General features: G+C 41.0%; 1 protein-coding gene across 4 annotated transcripts in view; it reads left to right on the forward strand.

The window, feature by feature from the left end:
* Window positions 1-4,244: 4,244 nt before the first annotated feature.
* The window catches only part of NR3C1 (nuclear receptor subfamily 3 group C member 1), a 115,128-nt gene continuing 94,381 nt past the window's right edge, over window positions 4,245-24,991 (forward strand). For 2 of the 4 annotated variants that reach the window (XR_013966828.1, XM_080803678.1), the window contains exons 1-2: window positions 4,636-5,173; window positions 7,605-8,819. Coding sequence is in view for 3 of the 4 variants with exons in the window: in XM_080803678.1 (XP_080659804.1) it covers window positions 7,621-8,819 (1,199 nt within the window). In the remaining variant the exon portion in view is untranslated. Of the gene's footprint in view, window positions 4,364-4,635; window positions 5,174-7,604; window positions 8,820-24,991 lie in introns of those variants that run through there. The other 2 variants (XM_080803680.1, XM_080803679.1) reach the window with 2 other exon arrangements.

A 24,991-nucleotide genomic window follows, 5' to 3' on the forward strand; every position in this document is an offset into this window, starting at 1 on the left:
CCAGTTCATGTGGAAATGTTAATTCCAATTACAAAGAGAGGTACCAAAGTGGAATTCATTATGATTAAGAACTTGCTGTACTAAGTGTGAATTGTTTATTTAACAGGCATGTCTGGTATAAAATGCAAATACCGAAGCAGAAAGAGGTGGGACATTTAAAGCTTAGCTGGGTTCTCTTGAACCTCTTACCTTACAAAGTTAAACAAGAATAGTACTGTTTCCCAAGGTCCAGTTATTATTGTAAAGAGTCATCTAATAGCTATGATAGCTGCAGAAATAATCTTTTTAAGTAAGTTCTGACATTCTATGTAAACTGTTTGGATTGGCTTAATATAAAATTAGCATATGCAATGAACCATCATATTAAAAATTATTAATATGTAAAAATGTGGTAGGTATTTATTTGATTCCAATTTACATTTGCTATCACAGATTTAAACTGTGTGTGTTGGAGGTAGGAGTGAGCCATGGAAAATAGAGCCATGACAAAGGATTATGGGCTGTAGGAAACTAAGTCACAAAGAGATATCCTTATGTACAAGGAAATATATATGATAAACAAAGGTAGAGGTGGGAATGGATGTTGTATATGCTCTGCCCTTTTTTCAGCAGGATGGACTCTTCTTAAATGATACTACTCAATTCATTTATCTCAACTAATTCAAGTTCTCCATCCTCCCTGGAAAACATAACTGATTGATGCTTAGGGAATACTGAACACCGGAGCCAAGATTAATTCTTGTACTCCACACATTTCTGTTCCCACCCTTTAAACTACAGGTTTACTCACAGTCCCTTAGGTTTTTCTCCCCCACAAAACATGTTTATTCCATTTGTGTTTGTTATTCTAATTATTTAACTTAAATAATTAAATGATGAAATAGGATTTTAAAAGTAATAGTTGTTCTATAAAATCTAAATGGAAAGATACCATACAAACAATCACTGACAAATTAGGTAGATGCAAGACAATTTTAACAGATTGGGGCGAGGTCAGGAGGTATAAATCATACAAATTCGGAAACTGACACTCATTTATATTTGTAAGTATTTTTAATTTTTTGTTCCAATTAAAAAATGGGAAATAGTAATACTACATATATTAATAATAATTGATGCTGGTAATTAAACACTTAATATGTCCCGGGAATTAATCTAAGCACTTAACATATATGGAACTTACTTGATCTTTCTAGTAACTTGGGTTAACACTATTATCATCCCCATCTTACAGATGATGGAAACTAGGGCAAAGAATTAGGTTACCCAAGGTTATAGTCTTCAGAGTGGTGGAGGTCAGCCAGTCAGTCTTGCTCTTAACTGCTGTGATGTAATAAGATAGTTAGTACACAAATGAAGACATGAGCTCTAGTCAGTGGGCTCACAAAAGCTTTCACCAAAGAAGTAGGACATACATTGTTCAGTTTTAGGTTTAAAACTTCACATTTCCAAGTGTGATTTTTAAAAAATAATAATTCCTTCCTTTTAACTGACTTTTTAGTTTAATTAAATACTAGTCCAATTCCATCAGCTAAAAGGCTTTGCCTTCAAGACATGAGCAGGTGAAAGATGATGGTCTTAACAGAATGGAAGCTGGGATCTCTCTACAATGGAAGGGAATTATTGTAGATACTTGAACAGGAGTACAACATATTTTAATTAATGTTTTGGAGGAATAATCTGGCAGTGAGGCTTGGATTATTTCAATGGAAATGATAAAAGAGACTAACAGAATGGTCAATAAATGTTGGCCATAAAGCCTAACAATTCTAATTCTGAAAAATAGACACTGGATTAATCTCTGTCTATGTGTGCTTTCAGATGAATGTGACAGACTAAAGAATGAGGTTTTTTCTATCAAATTAAAAAATTAAGAGATGTAAACCACTGAAAATAACAGCCTTCTGCCCAATGAAAGTGTTTTCAATCGCAATTAATTGAAAACAAGGTGAGTCTTTTTCCATTTCAAGAAGATCTGCTGGACTTGCCGACAAAATGAGTGTCAATAAAGTTAATGGGGAACTCTTGTAAAACCAGGTATTATTTAAAAACGGAATATGCAAGCTAAATTTAAAGGTAAGGGATGACGTGGATTCTTTTCTTACAGCAGAGGTTCAATTATGAAATAGGTCTATGGTATGGGGAGAAGCACTATATTAGACAACTGTTACTGTCCCTTTACATACAAATTATACAAACATACAAACATATACAAATTACATTTTTATAGGGTATTCATACATATAATAATTTCTAGTATTACTTTTAAGCAGACATAGAAGGATAATCATATTGGCATGACTTATTTCATACACTTCTGAAACAGACATACTATATTAGGTTTGGGTCTTCTTTTTCCCCCATGAAACTATTGGTGGTTTGCGGACGCAATACACGCAAGATATCTTATTTTAGTAAGTGAGGCTTCTAAGGTGGAAAATATGTCTAGCAGGCAAAATGGTGCTCTTTGAAGTAAACTGTCGGTGTCTGCTATGAGCACCTACGGCAAGAGTCTCCCTATAGTTGACTAGCGCCAAGGGAAAAGAAAAGGGGAACCATCTCTTCTGGATCCAGAAACAGGTTGCGTTAACAATTGGGTTGCTCAGCGCCCTTCATAAAAAATCTATGCACTGAGGAGTCTACTTGGCAAAGCTTTTGGTTCCCTTTTAGAAGGCGGAGAGCAGCTCTTCCTTTGCCAAGATGGCGGCCCTAGAATCGTATGGAGGCGGCCTGAGCGGATCGCCTCCCAACATGTGGGTAACTAAAATGCTTAGTTCTCTCCTTTCACATCAGACAGCACAGGGGAGCAGCGTCCACCCTTCCGAATCGAGGAAGGGCTACTTCGGCTCCCCATATGATGGAGAACCTTTAGCAAGATGGTGGACGCGAGACTCGGCTGGCGTCACGCTCCTTTACCAACATGGCGGCAGGTGGCTTCCGGGATGCGCTTCCCCAATCCTCTTCAAGATGTCAGAGCAGAGGCGGCCGCTGCTAGCGTCTGAGCGCTGCTTGAGGAGTGAGTGGCTGCCGCTGAGCGCCCCGGCCGGGACTAGGTGGAGCTGCGGCAGCCTCCGCCCCCGTCTTGAGCTGGCAAGCGCTGTCACCTGTGGGGGCGCAAAAGTTACCTCCCCAAACCCTAAAGCAACACAGCACAACCTTTCCCCGAGTCACAAAAATCATACTAAGTGTCGCACAAGGTAGGAGGCTCGGTCCCGGCAAAGCCCAAGCCCTCTGGACGCGGCAAGCGGGGTTTAGGGGGCTGCGGCGGGCGTCTCCCGCGCGGACTCCCCGGGCCCCACGCCCCTCTCCTTGGGGACAGGCCACGTGTTTCCCTCGGACTGAGGGGGAGGCGCGTAACGGGAACAGCTGGAGAGAGTTAAAGGCTGACATTTTAAAGCTGCGTGTGTTTTGTTTCGTTTGGAGGGACAAGGGTCCCGCATACACGAAAGGGTGGGCGGCCCATTGAGTGCAGTGCAGCAAATGTCAAGATTCGGTGAGGGGCCTCCACGGGAAACTTGGACGAGGGCCCTGGAGGGGGTGGAAGGAGAGGTCAGGAGTTTGCGGGGGAAGGAGGGCGTACTTTGCAAGCAACTTACTGTTTCGCCTGCAACTTGATTTCAGGCCTGCCACCCCCTGCTTTCCTTAAAAATAATAATAAAAAAGTGCACAGAAATTCAGCTCGCCGGAGGTTTTGCATTTGGCATGCAACTTCCTTCAAGTGTGAGCGCGCTAGCAGGGAGGGAGGGTGGGGGTTGAACTTGGCAGGCGGCGCCTCCTTCTGCCGCCGCCGCCGCCGCCTCGCAGACTCGGGGAGAAGGGTGGGGGACGGTCGGAGCGCGGGGGAGGGTGGGTTTGCTTTGCAACTTCTCTCCGGGTGGGAGAGCGCGGCAGCGGCTGCGGACGCGGCCGCCCTGACGATGCGGCGGTGGGAGACCTGCAGGCAAGGGACTCCCCCAGGTCCAAGAGTACGTATGCGTCGACCCCCTCTTCTGCCCTCCCCTCCATAAGCCTCCCCAGAGGGCGTGTCTGGCTGTCCGGCCCCGAGAGCGGCGGACACGCTGCGGCACCGTTTCCGTGCAACCCTAGTAGCCCCGCGCTAAGTGACACACTTCGTGCAACTCGGCTCCCGGGCGGCGACACGGACCACCCCCGCGGCGCTGCTGCGAGCCGCGCCTCGCCCCCTTCACCCGCCGGACAGCCCGCTGTCACCCGCAGGGGCGCTGACGGCGGTTGCCGCCGAGGGACCGAGCCAGCTCCAGAGTGGGTCGGGAGTCGCGGAGCTGGGCGGGGGCGGGAAGGAGGCAGCAAGAAGACAAACTAGAGAAACTCGGCTTCGCTCCCAAGCCCGCCCTAGAGAGACCAGGTCGGCCCCCAACTGCCGCCGCCTCTCCTTGCGGGGGGGGGGGGGCTGTAAGTCCCGCGCGCTCGGGGGGCGGCGGCCGGCCGCCACTTCCCGGGCCATGCCGGGGGCCGGGGGCGTGCAGGCGCCGTCGGGACCAGGGTGGCGGGGCCCCCACGGAGGGCGTGGGGGCGGGGGCTGCGGCCGCCCCTGCAGTTGCCGAGCGTCGCCAACAGGTTGCACCGTTCCCCGCCGCCGCGCGGCCCCTCGGGCGGGGAGCGGCCGGGGGTGGAGTGGGAGCGCGTGTGTGTGCGAGTGTGTGCGCGCCGTGGCGCCGCCTCCGCCCGCCCCCCCTCCCCATCGGTCCCGCTCGCTTGGCGCGGTCGGGCGGCCCTTTCGCGTGTCCGCGCTCCCTCCCCTCCTCCTCCTCCTCTTCCTCCTCCTCCTCCATTTTGCGAGCTCGAGTCTGTGACTGGAGCCCGAGTCACCGCCCGCCCGTCGGGGACGGATTCTAGTGGGTGGAAGGAGACGCCGCACCCGGAGCGGCCGAAGCGGCTGGGCGCCGGGACGGAGGACGCGCGCCTCAGAGCCCGGGCTCGCGGGGATCTGCGCGGAGCGGGAGGGCTGGCTTGTCAGCCGGGGAATGGGAGACTTTCTTAAATAGGGGCTCTCCCCTCCCCACCCCCATGGCGAAGGGGGCGGCTGTTTACTTCCTTTTTTTAGAAAAAAAAAAATCTCTCCCTTCTGCTCCTCCTGTTTTCACACGTTAAGTTGTTTATCTCGGCTGCGGTGGGAGCTGCGGACGGTGGCGGGTGATCGGCGCCCCTGCCAGAGGTAAGAGGTGGGGAGGGCCGGGGGCCGGGGCCCGCGCGGGCGCTCGCTCTCCCGAGGTGCGGGTGGGGGACGCGGGGCCGCCCGGGGAGACTGCAAACTTTTATTAGCCTCCGGGAATGGGGGTGGGGGCTGGTGGGGCCCGGGTGATAGTGACGAAAGGGCAGCGCGCGGGTGACAGCGCAGGCTTCTTCCTCTCCCTCGGCGGCCGTCCCCGGGTCGGGCTGAGGGGGAGGAACCTGAGCTCTCTGCGAGTGGAGGCTCTTTGAGCTGCTCCGGCTTTCCGTCCTCTGGTTCCCTGGCGCGGAATTCGGGCTTCTGCAGCACCCCCCCGAATACCCTGTTCTGTGCCCTCCCGGGAGGCCGCCCAAACACCCGTTTTATGGTGAACGCCGAGCCGCGTTTGAATTCTACTGGGCCGAATATTTCCACTCCACCCTAGTGCTCCCAAGCGCGATCAGCGTTTCTGTCGAGGTTCCAGCGCGTCTCCTTTCTGGCAGGCGCGCAGGGAGTGTGTGTGTGTGTGTGTGTGTGTGTGTGTGCGCGCGCGCGCGCGCGCGCGTGTGTGTTGTGTGAGAGTGAGTGAGTGTACACATGCAGGGGCTGACAGCCTGCAACTTAGAGACTTCGGCCAGGGCTGGCGTTATCTGGTAGAAGTGGGCGTGTCGAAGAAAGAACTCAACAGGTCTGGACACATTTCTCTTTTTACCCTTGCACTTTTTTCTCCCCGGGGAGAGGGTTTGTTCATCAGCGCTTGGCATCGTTGCGCGCCTGAAGCTCCTGAGTGGCCCCTTGTAGAAAAAGACCTTCCCTCGCCAGAATAGTTCTGTGGTGCGTTTTTTGTCCGGCGCTAGTTTGACGTTTGGGGCCGCAAGCTGGGTAACTGCCGCCTTGTAATACCGCTTAAGACCCCTTGGCAGGGTTCATTAATGCCCATTAATGTGACAGTTATTTGCAAATTTAAACTGGGGGCTAAAGTCGTTGGAGGGATCGTTTTGTTTTATGAAATACTGTTTTGGTTTCGAGTTTGAGGGCAGCTGTCAAAGCGGCTTGGAAATTCATTAGACTCCATTTGATACCTTGTGTGTAGAAATCGTTATCAGATAAATACGGCGGAGCGGCGGGGAGATGAGCAGTTTACCCTCAAGTGTGTAGAAGCAGGTCGTCAGGCTCCTCTCTTCCTTAATCTCACTCCACGTTCCGTGAGGGCCAGTGAAGTTTATGCCTCAGAAGGTCTTCGTGCGCAGAAGTTTCCTTTCATTGGATAGGGCTTGACTATGATGTCCCAAATGTGTTTATCAAAGCTTTCTCTTACCTCTTAGAGCATCCTGATTATAAACCGTATACTACCAACCTAATACTCTCAAGAACAGCCTCCGAGTGGGGATTGGTGAAGGTTTACAATACAGAGAAAATTATTCTGAGCATTTTTATTGGCTGTTCTTTTACCTGGGTGTATATGAACTTGATTTTACAGTGTGGGGTTTTCCTGTTTCTAGTACCTCGTTATTTGGAAAAGAAAAAGTCTTAATTTAAAGGTATAATAGTATCTCATACTGAGGGTCTTAAGCGATTTTTAAAAATGTAGCTTCATTTAGGTCTTACTATGTTGTAAGGTTCGAGAGAACTGTATTTGTTGTATTTAAATAAGCTGAAATTGTAGTGAGAAGCTACTGCACATTCTACTTGTTAAAATCCAAATTTTAGTTGGCCTATATACAACGTATTTCATTTGCTATGTCCAAAATTTGAAGGCAAGCACTTTGAAACTGACACGTTGAGTAAGAAACGGGGGGTTAAAAATAAGTCTTTCTCAGTTTATTGGAAAATCATCATTACTTATTTTTCAAGTAAAATGTGCATGGTTTACCAATAGATTGTACCAAAGGTTTGGTTGTGTGACTAGCAGGTAGGAGGGCAGTTTGTGAGCAGTTTGAGAGCAAATTCTATCATAGTATTTATCAGATTTTATGTGTATGGGTTCTCAGAAAAGCAAACAACCTTGACTGATTGAAGGGAAGTAGGAATTTTAATGATCATGCTCTTTTTAAATGAAATACTTTGAGATCAATTTGAACCTTTAGAATAATCAGATGTAATGAATTATAATGTCTGTGATTAACAAAGTTACAGTTCTGTGAGTGGCAAGATGAATAGCCAAGCTTAGTTTGATACAATTTTGCCCTCAGCTGTGCAATTGAACTGCATTGTTCTTTTAAAAGTGGCACACTGAATGGGAGCAGGGGACACGAGTTTTTTTATTCTGGAAGAGAGAAACTACTTTTCCGATAACAAGGAATTAGATTCAGAGTTAACTAAAAGGTTCATTTAACAGGCTCTTACTAATCAGATCACTGAGGTAATGTGACTTTATAGCTTATATTTTTCCCCTTCTTTTTCCTTTTCTCCCCGCACCCCTCCCCCAACCTGGTAGCTGATGATAATCTCTGATGGACTCCAAGGAATCACTAAGTCCTCCCAGTAAAGAAGAAATCTCTAGCAGTGTTCTTGGTCGGGAAAGGGGAAATGTGATGGACTTCTATAAAACCCTAAGGGGAGGAGCTACTTTGAAGGTGTCTGCATCTTCACCCTCACTGGCTGCTGCTTCTCAGTCAGACTCCAAGCAGCAAAGACTTTTGGTTGATTTTCCAAAAGGCCCAGGAAGCAATGCTCAGCAGCCAGATCTGTCCAAGGCAGTTTCACTTTCAATGGGATTGTATATGGGAGAGACAGAAACAAAAGTGATGGGAAATGACCTGGGATTCCCACAGCAGGGCCAAATCAGCCTTTCCTCTGGGGAAACAGACTTTCGGCTTCTGGAAGAAAGTATCGCAAACCTCAACAGGTCCACCAGTGTTCCAGAGAACCCCAAGAGCTCAGCGTCCGCTGCTGTTTTTGCTGCCCCCATGGAGAGGGAGTTTTCAAAAACTCTCTCTGATGTGTCTTCAGAACAGCAAAATTTGAAAGGCCAGACTGGCTCCAATGGGGGCAATGTGAAGTTGTGTACCACAGACCAAAGCACCTTTGACGTTTGGAGGAAAAAACTCCAGGATTTGGAGTTCTCTTCTGGGTCCCCAGAGAAAGAGGCAAGTGAGAGCCCTTGGAAATCAGATCTCTTGATAGATGAAAACTGTTTGCTTTCTCCTTTGGCAGGAGAGGATGATCCATTCCTTTTGGAAGGAAACTCGAATGAGGACTGTAAGCCTCTTGTTTTACCGGACACTAAACCTAAAATTAAGGATAATGGAGAACTGATCTTATCAAGCCCCAACAGTGTGCCACTGCCCCAAGTGAAAACAGAAAAAGAAGATTTCATTGAACTCTGCACCCCTGGGGTAATTAAGCAGGAGAAACTGGGCCCAGTTTACTGTCAGGGAAGCTTTTCTGGGGCAAATATAATTGGTAATAAAATGTCTGCCATTTCTGTTCATGGTGTGAGTACCTCTGGGGGACAGATGTACCACTATGACATGAATACAGCATCCGTTTCTCAACAACAGGATCAGAAGCCTATTTTTAATGTCATTCCACCAATTCCTGTTGGTTCAGAAAATTGGAATAGGTGCCAAGGATCTGGAGATGACAACTTGGCTTCCTTGGGGACTTTGAACTTCCCGGGTCGATCAGTTTTTTCTAATGGCTATTCAAGGTAAGAAGAATGATTTTCTATTTCTTAAGAATGGATATGAAATGGCTTGATAGACTTAAATATTCAGTGATTTGTATGTGCTTTTTTCGTGTTACTAAGTTTACTAAGTCCTTTGAAAAGTAGGCATGGTTGAAAGATAGCCGAAGTGATTTATCCGTACATAAGCATTTCAAGTTTTCTCTGAAAGAATGGCATTCAGTATCCTATTGGCCTGTAGTTGCACATTTTATTTAAAAATTCAAAATAATGTTGCCCATTAACAGGTATTTTGAGTAAAAATTATATAAATTCAAGGGAGTTTCATATCTCATAATTAATTGTGTGTGTCCATTACTGTGTTTTCAAAATACGCTTTTACGTTAAAGTGAAAAGTACCGTTCATACTTAATAGAAGCGAAAGTGTGTGCTGTATTCGTACACTTGTGAGATGTTAGCTTGAGGAGGTCAAAGGGTTAAAAATGGACAATGTTACAATGAGCCTTTTCTTCACACTGAACCATCTGTGGCAGACTTTGAGTTTTGAGATTGCTAAAGGAATGCAGTGAGCAGAGGACCTGACCATAGCCTTAGACATGGGACTTGCCCGCTTGGTTTCCAACCTAAAGTACATGGTTGTGTCTGCTCTTCAGTCTTGTTAAGAAAGGAATTGGTGGCAACATGGTGCAAAACAAAATCTAACTTTGAAAAGTTCCTACAAGTTCTCAAATCGATTCGTGGTGGCCAACATTGTGAAGTTTTGATTCTCAACTGTCATTTGATTTCTCTTCTTTTTTCTCAGTCGTTTATAAGTATACTGACATTTCCATTTGATCTGAAAACGGTCTGTTAAAATGGAATTACCAGGAAAAGATGCTAAATTTAGGTGTATCTGTTGATAGAGGTTAAGTTTTCTACCTTCTACCCCTGTCCCCAAGTCAGATAAATACTGGGTTTTGTATCACATTTTCGGTGATGTGAAGGAAATACAAAAAAAACGTGATTGCAGAGACACAAGATTGCTTAATCAGTTGTTGTGGGTGTTTTGTTGTTGTTGTTTTGGGGCTTTTTTTGTTTTTTTTGTTTGTTTGTTTTGAAAAGGCTTAGTAGTACACAGTGATTTACGTGAGCCTTTCAGTGGGGTGGGGTTTGTTTGTTTGTTTGTTTAATGTTAGTGGTATTCATTTTTCCTAATAATTAGTCAGTGAAGATTTTATTTAAGACTCCTTTTAAGATACTTTTTCTTTTAAAGATAGATCCTAACACTGATGTGTCTCTTTTCTATCCTCTTTAAGGAGGAAGGTTTTCCTGTGGAGAAAACATTCAGACTTAAGTTTAAGCTATGTTCTATTCCTTTAAAAGGCTCATTTCTTATCAAAAGAAAAGACCTTGGTTCTTATGTGTCTTCATGTAAACTATCTAGTAATCTATTTAAATAATAATAATCTTTTATTTAGAACACTACTTCAACTTTTCATTGTTGTCATTCTGAATGGAAGACTTAAAATGTTTTCAGTAAGGAGATTTGAGGTGTTTCTTACCCTGTAGTGTTTAAATGTTAAAAGACATGCTGGGTTTTAAATTTTCAATCCCAAAATTTTGGCAGTGGAATTAATGATTCAGTGTGCTTGTCCTGAAGAGTAAGTGCAGTTGATTGGACTGAGCTATCTGTAGGAAACTATTACACTAATTTATAAAACATGTAATTATTCAAAGAAACATAATACATTCTAGGAAACTCTCTGGGGATTATTAATGCATTTTGTTCTAATAATCACCATAGTACTGTTTTCATTTTTCTTACTGTAGAAAAAGAAAAAAGGCGTAGAACAAGACTTAACCATTTTTCATTCATGGTGAACTTTGATTAAGCCTTGTAAAATCTGGGATCTGGGGCATAAGTCTTAGATGAACATAGATACCCTTAAATCATTAAAGATAACCTCAATGCCTTTCATAGGAATTTATTGCATATAAAGTGTCTTCACTTTTAATTTGAGCCTTATAACAACCTTATGGTGATAGGCAAAGCAGTGATGATGTGGCTCTTCAGAGATTATTTAATGTCCAGTGAAATGATTAATTTAATGCCGATGTGTGATTTTAATTATAACCAGTAGTTTGTGTGCCAATGAAAAGGTGTAATATCTTATACAGGATAACGTGCTAATGTTTGAAAATTTCATACCTTATGGCATTAACTTAACATGGGGAACTGTGATTACCCAGAACAAAGCTGCTTCCAAGTAAATTGAAACAATGTTTCTTTTCTAACCATCATTGAATCAGTCTATTGTTTCCACACAAGGGCCCTGATATAACTAAAATTGGTTGCTTTCTCTTCTCTATATGTTCCGTGGTTCTCCCCAGACAATAGCTATGAGCAGTGACCCAAGTGATCAACATGTTCAGACTTCAACACATAGTGAATACTGACTTTCTGACTTGAGAATACTCTGTGCCACTAATAACTTCACTTGCGTTCCTTGTTTAATTAAAAATAAATTGTAATTTGACTTTTTAAGCTGTCACCTAAAATTGCTTCTTCTCAAAACGCTAAAAAACCAAAACATTTTACACTCTGTTTTGCCAGGGAAAGCAACCCCTATGGATTTGTCAAGGTACGTTAGTATCCAGTTCACATTTATTTGTAAAATTGTGACTGTCATGGTCGGGTATAGTCAGATATTTTCTTTGTAAGGATTAAGTTCATTGATACGAAAACAGGAAAAAGCATAGGGATATTCACATACATTCTTAAAGTAAAATAAACTAGCCCTACTAACTGAATATGATTTTTAAATACTAAAATTCAACAAATTTAGCATAAACCTACAACCTCCGTGAAAACACATTTTTGCACTGAAGCATTAATGGTGAAGTTGCTAAAGGGAGGCAGAGGAGTAAGTGGTTTTAGGTAGAATTAGAGCTTTTATTTGGATTGTGTTGAAACTTGAGTGTTAAAAGGTTGACCATCTTCTGAAGGGTAAGATTGTTGAAGAGAAGGAATGGTGCAAGATGAATTTGTAAACTCGGTCCTAGGAAGAGCAGAGGGCTTTGATTTATAAAGCTCTGAACATTTATGTAGATTTTAAACCTCTGTCAGTATTAATTGCATCCGTGTCCAATTTTATTAACGTAATGAAATTGAAGACCTGTACAGACACAGGATGAGTGAAGTAAATTCTGTCCCCCCCCCCTTTTTTTTTCCTATTAATGCTGTGCTAAATGTTTTCTCCAAAAGGAGGCATAAGGAAGAGACTTTGTTTTGGCTGTGATTATCCCCCTTTTTAAAGGATAGTGGATTAACTTCCTACCTTTTATTTTTCCTCCCCTTCCAAAGCTTCTGGCAGTGAGTGTTTCATTGTCTTTTTTGGCTTTCATGTTAAAGGAGATTTGCTTTAGGTTACTTTACATACTTACTTTTAGCTTTATGATGAGTATCTTTTTCATTTTTAACACTTGTGCTGTTTTCGTAAAAAAAAAAATACTGTGTGTATTCAGGTGTGTCAATTTAGTGTGGAACGACTGGGATGTAGAAATAATTGGCGTGTGGTCATATTTTATTGAAATTACTTCTTAAAATGTTTCTTGGGTCATTATATTGGTATAATTGATACAATACATAATGTGTACTGTGATGCTGTTAGGGTTTTGTCTCTTGGTGTTACAGATACTTTAGTTGGACCATTTCAAATATATCATGGAATGTATAAATTTTGTGAAAGACTTACTCTGTAACATACCTTGCATAAATGTAGGTTAAGTGCAAATTGTATTAATAACGAAATTCATATGTGGGTGGAGATCACTGTAGGGGCCTTTAGAGATTTTAGTGAAGGAGAGATTGGATCAAAAGGGTTTATTTTAGTATGAGTACCTAATGTGAAAGAGCATCTGTATTAATTGGTGGTTATATAATTCTAAATCCACTCTGGCCTGCAGGTGATTGAAATAGCCTAGTTGTTAGGAAATCTTAATTTGTATTTGGTTTAAGAAAGTCTGGGGCATAGTTCTTAAAACATATTTTTTCTTACTTAAAAAGATGACACCTAGTTTTAATTAGCAGTGAGTTCTTTTTATGTACTGTCACTTATGTGAGCAGATTAAATAGGCATTCTGGTAATTGTATATGGTAGTATTTACAGGTATTTGCCATATTAACAGGCACCTGCTTCCATGTTTCTGAGTCAGGCAGAATACATGTTAGTGAATTGTGTTGCACAAGAGTTTTCAAGAAATATTATTGTTGAATTAAGCTATAGCTGAAAAAGAAAAAATCAATTCCTGATTATTGACCCTTCAGAAGGGTTTTAAAGCCCATGCTCTTATTTCTGTAGTTTCAGAGAGCCAACTGCTCTCATTTTCTTCTGGTTTATTCTGCTTATGTTTTGTATTTTTCAAGTAAATAAGAATATTCCTATTGAGAATTTCCATTTAAAGGAAAAAATCCATTGAGTATTCTTTTCCCTTTGAATTGATCATTTCTATGCCGAACTGGATTAGAATGTGACTGTTAACGGAGACTTTTTCCTTCATTTTGTTCATTAAAGTATATATTTTAGAAAATAAACAATTTTATAGTAGTTCAAAGTTAGTTGTAGGTAGTGATTTCAGCCTCCAAAGACCTAATTTTGACAGGCTGTCGTCTTTATTTTACTGCCATCGCATGTGTCCCTTAAATGCAAGATTTCCCAGGGAGTTTGTGAATTAAGGGGTTTTGGAGGCAAAGCAGTGGGAGAGGGAGGAGCACTAGAAGTGTGAAATAGTTAGGGTTAGAAATACCCAAGAACGCTTCCGAAAACCAGCAGTCTGGATCAACTGTCAAGAAATTCAGAGGACTAAAGAGAAACGTGGGGGTGTGTTTATGGTATGAGGTTGTGCACTAACCAGAATTACAATTGAGCTGCTTCCATTTGAGGTGGAAACCTCAAGCTCCTCGGTGACAGTATAGCCCTAACTGTGTGTAGGGTTAAGCCGTTGTCTTTTGCTGTGCTTCTTTACCAAAACAAGTATGCAATGGATGTTTTAATTCTTTTTACATAATTCCAGCTAAGATCAAGTTCATATTTGTCCCTTTTTACTTTATCTGCTCTTTAATCAATGAAAGTCTAGTTACTGCAATGAAGTTGAAATAGTCATGATCTTACGTTGATAGAACCACTTTGTATTTACTGTTCCACTTCCCCGTACACTGTCATGTAACTGTAGAAGGCAGCCATTTTCTTTAGTAACATATTTCCAGAGGCTGTGTATTTTTCTGCTGGAATATTGAGGTAATTAAATTTTTATTCAGTGGTAGGTAGATAGAATAAATCAGGGGGTTCTTTACAACTATTGTATTGCAGTACAGTCATTATAACTATTTGTATTGCAATCTAGTCCTTCATGCCAATTATTCTGAGTGGGAGTGTGTGATCTGTGATCCCCTAATTTTATTTCTGGGCCAATTTAAATATTAATCCGTTATCTTGGTAGAGCTGTATGCTTAAGCATACTTATTCAGAGTCATTCAAATATTAATTTTGAGTGCTTTAAAACATGTTTGAGCCAGTATCAAGATACGTAAGATAGTATCTAATCAATAAATTTAGTGAAAGTACCTCCTATTTTAGAATTTTTTAAATTCATTCTATAAGGCACTAAAATACATACATATATGTGTGTGTGTGTGTGTGTGTGTGTGTGTGTGTGTAGAGAAAGGTTTAATGATAGGATTAGTTGCAGATGTTTAGCACACGGTCTTACATGAATTTTTATTTTTGTAACTAATATTTTGAGCGTTCCACTTGAATATGCTGAATGACACATAGTGGGCTGCAATAAATGTTAACTTTTACTCCTTTTTATAATAAAAAAAAGAGTCTTTCGTCTAGTTTTCATAATTATCCTTAATATTTAATTTAACAGTGGCTATTATGAAAGTGTGTTTGATAGCCAATTTTTTAAAGCTGTTTTGAAATGACATCCAATTCCATTCCTGATTTATTATTTCATGCTGTTGGGGCAGTGCAGTGACTTGTGACCTTATGATCATCACATGTCAAACATTAAAGCTCTACCAGTTTGTTATGGACAGACTTTGTTATTGTTGTTTTAATGTTTTGCTTTGTAGTTATAAAGGATATAAAAGATAAAAGCTTCTTTAATTTTAAGATTTAAATAATAATTATGTTACTTTTTTAAGGATATAATCTCAATCTATTGTAAATTCTTACATTTTAAAATATAATTATTCTAATTTAATGATGGATTCTATATATGCTACCAATTTAATTATCACCATCACTAAACTTTATTTTTTTTTAATTGATTTTATTTATTTATTTGACAGACAGAGATCACAAGTAGACAGAGGCAGGCAGAGAGAGAGAGAGGAGGAAGCAGGCTCCCCGCTGAGCAGAGAGCCCGATGTGGGACTCGATCCCCGCACCCTGGGATCATGACCCGAGCCGAAAGCAGAGGCTTTAACCCACTGAGACACCCAGGTTCCCCATCACTAAACTTTATAAAAAAAAAAAACAACAAAAACAAAACCTTCAAATTCCTTCCAATTTGATTTAGTTAAATAAGAAAGAACTAGACTTAAAATTAGACGACTTAAGTTCTAAGGCTAAGCAGAGCCAGTCTTTGACCTCGAGTGATTAGATACTGTGGAGTCAAAGTACTTTCTTGATAATTATAGATGAATTATTTTCTTAACACATGTGTGTGTCTCTTTTCCTAAAAATCTATAATCCTCTTTAATCTATCACTAGTGAAGGAGGCAGTGGGGTAGGGAATGGCACGCTTAGGTTGGTTATTTTGACTTTTTTTATTCATTATCAAGTACAAGACAAAAGTCAAAGAGGGATTTGGTATTTTTGTAAAAATTAGTGTAATTGGTGGTACATAGAATATGATAGGTAAACACTTGTTGGTAGAGCTGGAGAGGTGGGGCCGTCTGGTTCTCTGAGCTTGTTTTATGTGCTGGGTACAATGATTTCAGATTAGAGCCTAAAGGCTCTTGAGAGCTCATCTGCTCCCACACTCTCATTTTTCCAGATGAGGAAATGAGACTCATAGAAAATGTCTAAAGAAACATTGCAGAATTAGTTTGTGGTGTTGCTTAGTTGGATTATCCTCATTCTCTGTTGTCTAAACTTCCCCAGCAGGCTTCTCTTAACATCTGGTATCTAGTTCTAGAGAGTTGAAAAATAATACAGATTACCAGGTGTTCTATACAAGTTGCTATGAAATCAACTAGTTTGGATTTTTAAAATGTACAGTATCTATATCCTTTCCTATATATAGATATATATATATAGAGAGAGAGAGAGAGATACGCATATAGATATATTTGTTTTGTTTTGTTTTTTTAACCATTTTCTCCCCCATTAATGTTGAGTGTGTGTTAAGTGGCAGCCCCATGCTAAGTGCTTTCTTTGTATGCATTCCTCTCATTTAAACTTCTTTGCAGCCAGTGAGGGTTTGTAATTGTAGTTTCTGCATCAGGTTATTGATTCTGTCATTATCTATGCGGTACAGAAGACAGCTGTTACTAATTTTACAAGTGGGAAAGCGAAACATTTCAAGAGAAAAGAATAGTCAGAAAAACTTAATCCTGATCTGAAGGGGAATATTTAACACTGTCTTAGAAATTTCCCATGGGTCTTTACAAGTTTTTATTTGTCATCAGTGAATCTTTAAACAATATATATAGGAGAAGCAGAATGAACCCTCTGCTGCCCCGTGTATGTTTGTATAGTCACTTAAAGTTTTCTGTGACAGTTTCAGCTTCTGTAAGATACAGAGTGCCCAGCATTTTTGCTTGACAGAATTTGTGCATGGATGTTTACTTTGAAAATTAAAAAGCACTATAAAAATTCAAGGTGGAATTTTTAAAGCTCTGCCAAGTCTCCTGAGCTCAAACCAGCATGACCCTCGTTGGCTAAGTACGTGAGGACATCTGTGCCTGTGTCAGGCATATCCTGTTCCTCAGTCACTAAGATTTTTCCGGGGTCTACTATATGCGATCCTTGAAGGCTGATGGATTCCAGTTCCATAAGGACTATATTTAAAGCTTTCAAGCATCAAGGTAATTGTATTTACATTAATTTTTTTCAGTTTTGGTTTTTTGTTAGCTTTTCAGTGCATTCTGTTGTTCATTAGGTATGGCATCTAAATTTAATAGCATATTGATAACAGCGGCTACATTGTTAGGTTTTTATTAATAAATGCTAGAAGGTTCCCTTGATGTTTTATTGTCTGGTATTCTTGCAAAATGATTAATGCAGAGATTCATTAAGTTTCACGAAGAAATTTGAATTTGTCTGAAAATTAGAATGCAGCTAATAGCTTCAAATTTTTTTCATGTTTATTATATTTAGCAAAGCTGTGTGAGAGGAGTTTCTGACTATATTGAATACCAAAATTTGTCCTAAGTGCATACATTGGGGAGGATTAGGTAACTTACTTGACAACATTTAGTAACTTTTTCTTTATTGATCAAGTGATAAAACAACAACAAAAAACAAATTTGATGGATGAAACCAAAGTTATAAATCTTTTTTTATATCACAAAGAATCAAGTGCAGAAAACAGTTAAGTGGCAATTTAAAATGGTAAACAGGGGCAAACATCCTGTTTCCTCCTCTCTCTCTGCCAGCCTCTCTGCCTACTTGGGATCTCTGTCTGTCAAATAAATAAATAAATAATAAATAAATAAAATAAAATGGTGAACTTGCCCATGTAAAATATAACTTAAGTTCATAGGCAGCTTTTTAAAAAGGAAATATTAAAAAATTTAATTAGAACTTTATGTGAAATTTGTCATCTGGAATTCAGCTGAGTTTATTAAGGACAAAGTGTGACTATAAAATACATTTTTTTTGTGGGTTTTTGTTGTTGTTGTTTTGTTGTTTGTTGTTTTTAAACAAACCCAGGGGGGCCTGGGTGGCTCAGTGGGTTAAGCCTCTGCCTTCAGCTCAGGTCATGATTTCAGGGTCCGGGGATTAAGCCCCACATTGGGCTCTCTGCTCAGCAGGGAACCCGCTTCCCCCTCTCTCTGCCTGTCTCTCTGCCTACTTGTGATCTCTCTCTCTGTCAAATACGTAAGTAAAATCTTAAACAGGAACCCAAAGTGAATGTTATATTTCTAAGCCTCCACCTTGGACGGGTTTACATATTATCCCTCTTAAAATTGCCTTCAGATCTACTTTGTAAGCCATAAAAGAAACTGGACTCATTGCACTGTAGTAACACTTGAATGTTCTTGCTTCATCAGGAAATGTCCTTAGCTTCATGGTTTACCTTTTACCTTTTTTATCTGATTCCAAGTGATTTCAGTATTTCCAGAAACTTAGAAATTTAATCCTTTCACACATTATAACATTTGTTTTCGTTGAGGTTATTAAAAGAACGTATGTAGGTATTTCTATAGATGTTTAAAATTGTGTTAAATTTCCCTGGAATAAATGCCTAGCTTCCCAGGTGACCATTTTGAAATGGATGGTGCTCGGTGGTTAAGGTTTGATTTGTTTTCTTTAAGCTATCCAGGAGCTTAATGTTAATAGCTTATGTGTTCTCTTTTCTTACCATATTATAGAAAAAATAGATAGTATTCACCCCAAGCCTGTTTTTTTTTCATGTTTATATTCAAATAAGTTGCCTATCTTTCCCTTGGACTTAAAGGAAATATGACAATAGGTAATAAAAAGTAAGTTCCTACATGTAATTCCTCATTTCCTCTTAATTTCCTATTTCCTATTTCAATCCTCAGTGTATCAAGGAATTAACTACCTGACAATCAATGTAGCAAGAACTCAAAGTACACTCAAATTACTTACACCCATAAAGTAGTTAAATAGAGAGTTAACGCTACAATATAAAGTTCACATGTTAATTCACACATTTTCCTTTATTCCTTATAACCTGAATAGAAATGACCTGCTTATAGTGAAAGTACTTTAAAAAAATTAAGAGAATTTTAGTTGTCACCATTTTCTAAATTTAGTCAGGTTTATTATTTACAAAATGCTAAGATTCCAACCTTGGAATTCATAAAGATATATGCATTGGCATGCTTAATGGGATATACCTTTTGTAACCATTCTTTTACATTCTGTTTTCCTATTAAGTAGAAAATGTTTCTCATCGCTAAGCACTTGCAATGGTCTGGTGTTGGTGCAATCTATACGGGTTCTAGATTTTAAATATAAGAAAAAAAAATAAGGGGAAAGTAAGAAAAATAGGTGAAACAATCTCTATATCAATGTATTTTAGACATTAATTCATAATGTCATTTATCAGAGTTGCACAGTGCTTTGCAACTACCACAGACATATTTGAAAGAGAAAACAGTAAACGGAGCCGGAGGGGTAAGCTAGAACCCGGAAGTCCATGGAAAAGGAAAATGAAAGTTCTAAATTCCAATTCCAGCATCCGGTTAAATTTGGTATTTCTGTGCCCAATTTTTTCTGTATGAGCACTGGGAAATACATAAGCAGCCTAGCTACACTGTGTTAATAGGAGGAAGAACTACAAAGGCATGTTCTGGGAAAGGAATTCTTGAGACAGGTGGAGTGGGAAGTTAGCTTACACAGTCTAGATCGAAGTTTCTCCCAACTGCACTAGCAGCCGCAGATGTTGATGAAGAAGATGAAAATCCCTAACCTCACGCTGCAGTCTGGTGATGTTCTATCACCAGATCTCTGTATCTCTTCCACTCTCCCTCCCCCTCCCCCTGTGTAATTGGCTTTTCGAAATGTGCACCAGAAGGAGGTTAAACTCTTCCCCAGGAAGGCATGACTGAGACTTCAAAGAGGAAAGTGTGTGGATGAATGGGAAACAGAAGTTGAGTCTGCTATTTGGGGGGGGAAAAAAGCGTGGGGGTGGGGGGCGCGCAGGGGTGCTAACGAGGAATCTGAGACAGAGGAAGGAAAAGATGGAACGGATGAGCTCATCAGATGAGGACTGTGTGGTTAGGAATGAGCCAGCAGGAGCTTTCAATCACTTAGGAAGGAAATTGCTGTGTATACACTCTCATTGTATACATTATGTGATATAAGACAGGGAGAAAACATGATTTTCACCCTTAATGCATAGCCTAAGGTTACACACCTTAGACACCTTCTTTCTAGTTACTCCTAATAGCTCCTTATGCTCTAGAAGCATAGTCCTCTTTCTGCGTCTCCCATGCTTGAGCCCAAACTTGAGGGATTTTTGCCTGGAATCTTCTTTCCCCAGATACCCACATTCATTCTCTCATTTATCGCATTAATTCTCTCACTTTATGTAGGTCTCCACTTAAATGTCAACTCCATAAGAAAGACCTTCTCAGACTGCTCTATGTGAAGCGGTGCGTTTCACACACTGTTCCCTTGCCTTCAATCTTAGGCTGATTGTGTATGTGTCTTACCTGTTCACCTGCTAGACCTCAAGCTCCATGGGGGCAGGGATGCTGTCTGCCAGTGTCCTGTACTTCTGTACCCCAGCAAGTAGAAGAGTGCCTGTCTAGCACATAGTAAGATCTCTGCAAATCCATGGTGAGGATACCAGTAAACAAAATTGACATATAGACCAAGAAGATGTGTAGGCATGGATCACACTTATGTCTTTGCAGAGAAGTAGAAATGTCGGCAGACCGTGAGCCTCACTAGGAGGAATTAGAGCACAGGTTTTCTTCTCCAGATTTTTGGCTTCAAGATACATGAGTGCTTCTGTATACATAGAAGACATAAAGCAAATGTGTTTTTAATTGTTGTCATTCTTGAAATTTGCTTTATGACTTTGAAATGGACCACTTTTCATAGTTTCTGACTTAGAACAACTCTGGTACATTTACCATTGAACAAATTGGGGTAACCAAAGCTTGTAAATGAAGTTTGAGGTTTAGCCTTCTTTTATTTATCTTGTTCAAGATAGTAACCTTTCATAATAGAAGTTGTCATCTTTGTGTTTTTCCACTGTTTAAGATTTGGGATGATGCTAGCAGGTATCTAATATATGCATTTGTGTTGACTTAGAAAGTCAGGCAAGAATTCAGTGTGCCCATTTTTCATGTAAGTGTGTATGTAATTACTGAATATTCCAAGAGGTAGCTTATTTTTGCCTGAATTCTAAATTACCTTTCTCTAACTTACTTACATTTTAAGATTTGCCTTCTTCTACGTGTAGTTCTGACTTACTGCGCCTATGGTATATAGCAGCAACTCAAAAGATTAGTAAGATAAGCTGTCTCTTCTACTAAGAGTTGTAGGAGAGTTAAGCCTAATTTGGTCAAGACAGTCATAGAAAAAAAGAAAATGCAAGGTAAGTAGGTATTAGCTAAAGCCAGAAAATCAGATGAGGTCATTTAAGAATGAACTGCTTTAGTGTTTAGGAAAAAGAGGGGAGGACCAAGGACAGGGCTCTGGAAAGCATCCAAAGAGAGCAGCCACAAAAGATACTGAATGAATAGCCGGAGAATTAGGAGGCAGCAGGTTTAAACCGGGCGGAGACAGAGTAGTTCATGCTGTCCAGTCAGCTGGGGTGGAAGAGACAGAACAGAGTATCCTAAAAAGAAGAAATCATCGTTGAAGCCGGTCCTTCGAGTATGTAAACATTGTCAGAAGTCAAAGTCAAGAGAAATCAGTGAACCCCTGAGTAAAACAACAAAACTAGTGATTTATTTATAATTTTTTTAAAAGAAGAAACCCTAAATTTAAGAGCATAGTCAGTCTCTGAAATTTAGATTAAAATATTGAAGTGAATAATAAACCCACCCCTAAGACCTCTGGGACCCTGAGGTTGGGCTTGGAGTACGAGACAAAGGCTGGAAACCAGGAAGAAATTAAGTTTCTTTTCCCTAAGAAGTCAGCACACCAGGAAAAACTCTGGCCATCCCTTAGTTAGAATTCTTGGCACTTCAGTAGTCTCTTGTTTTCTTAGTTTCCACCTCTCCTTTCTCCATCCATTCTGCACTGTATTGCCAAATTAATCTTCCTGTGATACCGCTTTCACTATTATTTACCTCATCAAAAAATGACTGTGGTTCTGTTGCTTATGGGCCAATGGTTCTTCATGTTCTTTCCACTGTGACCCATATGACAACTGTGGCACATGGCAGGGAGCCCTATGAATACTCAGAACCCTTGGAGGGTTTGGTTTTTGCACAGTTTCGTACAACTCCGTGCTCTTCTGTCTTGTCCAGGAAAGAAGCTCTGTGTGTAAGTGAATTTATAGGGATAGTCTGTGAACTAGTTCTTTTTAAATTATTTTTATTTATTATTGTTTCTCCAATTGCCTTTTCAAAGTTGGCAAAAAACTGGCAGAATTCTCTTCAGTAAAATTATACCAAGAAAACATTAATCACTAAATTTATTCACATCGCCTCTCTTTCCCTCTTTCTTCCTCCCATTCCTGCCTGTCTCCCCCCTTATCCTGCACCTGTCTGTATCACCATATCAGCATAAACACACATATGTAAGGCCTTCTGGGTGGTTTGCTTGTAAATAAAAACAGAACTGCTCTGCAACTTGCTTTTCTCACCCAGCAGTACATCCTGAACATCCTTCCAGATCAACACCTGTGGATCCCATTCTTTTTAACAGTTGTAGAGTATTCCATTCCAGTTGTTGAAAGAGTTTTGCCACTACAGACAAGGCTCCAGTAAAAATCCTTTTCTATGAATACTTAACATGCAGCAACTTGGTTTCCAAGGATAGATTCCTCCCAAAGTCGGGTTGCTGAGTCAGTGGTATGTGTATTTACATCTTTAATGCATACTTCCAAATTACTTTTCACAGGGATTACAGGAAACCACAGTCTAATCAGGCAGTGTTTGCTTTTTTTCTTTACAAAGAAAATACAAAACTGATTACTACTGACATTTTTGCCACAAATCCTAGAATTGATGACAGCGTATCAGGGTGCCATATGCTGGAACTGAGGATTGTGGTGGTCCGCAATTCAAGCTCCTTCTCTCGGCTTTTAACCTTATGGAGTCTTCTAGACCACTTCATTGCCCACTTACTTTCTACACTTTCCTTTATATAGCCCTGCGCATGCCCCCTCACTTTTTGTATCCCCCCTGTATCCTGTGGCAGCTGCCCACTCGGTGATTAGCACATAGTAGGTACCCAATAAACAGTTGTTGAATTAATACTGGTTTCTCTATGTATTTCGTGGCTGGCTGTTTGAACAAAGAATCATACAGAAGAGGAAGCAAATACTGCGGCCTGGCCTTTAAGCATATGTTTTACCCATTTTCGGGCACTTTGGAACTGTAGGAAGCCAGTGACAACAATCCAGTGACAAACAGCTCTTGAGTTAAGTTGTTAGAATATGTGAGGCACAATTCAAAGTACAAAGGATGGGCAGGAAGTGAGGCCTGTAGTCTCTTGTCCTTGTGGAGCTTAGGGTCTTTGGATGTACATTTAGAAGATTTGTAGGAAGCATTAAAACCGTGGTAGCCAATTTCAGGCTCTTTCCAGCTGAGGCTGTGGAGTTTTTAATCCATTCATTTAATGCCTGCCCTGCCAGGCACTTCACGGAAAGCCCAGGGGCAGCCAGACCTTTGCAGAGAGGTGGCTAGCGGACCGGGGTGAACAGCTCGTGGGCAGTAGACTTGTTTCCCAAACCAGCTTCACCATTTCTGTATCTGAGTGTAGAAGCAAAGGAGTAGATAGAGTGGCCAACATTAGCATATACCACAAGCAGAAGGTGCCAATCCCCGTCCCTATCCAAAACACATTCCGCAAGGAGGTGCGCCTCTTGCTGTCACAGAATCCTAAAATTCCAACGGGAGCCAGTCTTGATATCCAGTCCTTATTTTTCACCTAGGAAACCAAAGCCTAGTACAATTAGGACAGTATTGTGGGTCAGAATTAGGACTGCAGTCACACTCTCTGGGTATGAGTCTTCATAAGAATTCTGTGACCTCGAGCAAGTTCATAGCCCTGTGAACCCTCCTTTCCCTCACCTTTAAGACAAGCACAGTGAGGTAATGCATGCAAACTGCCCGGCACAGTGTCTGATCTTCACCAGTGCTCACAAAATGTCACCATTACTTTGGGTGGGGTGGCTGCGATGAGACCGCTCCTTAATGCCAAAGGTTCATGCTTGACGACCCTGTCCCTCATGCCATACCACCCTATTCTTAAGCTTTTTTTTTTTTTCTTCCATAAATTGGTAGTTTGTAAACTAGCTTCATTATGATCTTACCTTTGAGACTAAGTAATTATAGTTATGTCTTAGAGACTTGAACCTCTGGGACCTTTATCAGATTTTTTTTTTGACCATAAGTTAGAAGAGGAACTGAAAAATGCATGTGTGATGTTTTGTTAAAATGAGTGCTGAGTGCTTCCTGTCTTGCTTTCTCCCACTCCTGCCCGCACCCCCCCCCCCCCACAGTGTTCTCTGGAGTCACTCTTCTACTACTTGAACCTCTTAGGAACTTGATTAAGGTAAAGTAGAATCACTGTCTGAGGAAGAGCAATCTTCTCATTTCTTGACAAATTCTTGGGGTATTATAAATAAGTTATTGCTTATTTGATCTCTTTATGTACCTTTGCTTCTTTCTTAAAGAGAATATTAACTCTCTCAGAATCCTAATACAATGCCAAGGTTCTTCCTCTTCAAAAGAGGACTTAAAAATTAGTTTTTTATGATTGAGTATGAATTAAATCCCACAGTGAAAAGGACTTCACTTTCTGGGTGTCGATTTTCACACACACACTTGTTCGTGTCCGTATCTCCAGTTCTTACCTCTACTGAAGCACCGTGCAAGTTCTTGAATTGATCGAGTCACATGTTTCATCCTTACTTTGCAAATTTAAGTCATGTAATGAAGGACTCATTGAACATCTCATATTTTTATATCAACAACAGTTTCCATGTTGAGCACATCTTTTAGTAACAATTTTTTGTTTAATTTTCTCTCTTCAGAAAAGATTTGTTTGAGAATTATATCAGGTGGGATTTGGTCTGTAACAAACCACCCCGAAATTCAGGAGCTTTAAATAAGAACCATTTATTTATTCCTCGTGAGTCGACCGGTCAGCCGGGCAGTTCTGAACTGGCCAGGCTCAACTGATGTCAGCGAGGCTCAGTGCGTCTGTGGCCGCTGGCTGGGTGACCGTGGCGGTGAAGGCTGACGGCCACATGTCCTTATCCAGCAGGCTCACCAGAGCCTGCCCACGGCATAGCAGCAGGGATCCAGAAGAACCAGCAGAGAA

The sequence above is a fragment of the Martes martes genome (assembly GCF_963455335.1).
Source record: "Martes martes genome assembly, chromosome: 5".
In the NCBI taxonomy this organism is placed as follows: domain Eukaryota; kingdom Metazoa; phylum Chordata; class Mammalia; order Carnivora; family Mustelidae; genus Martes; species Martes martes.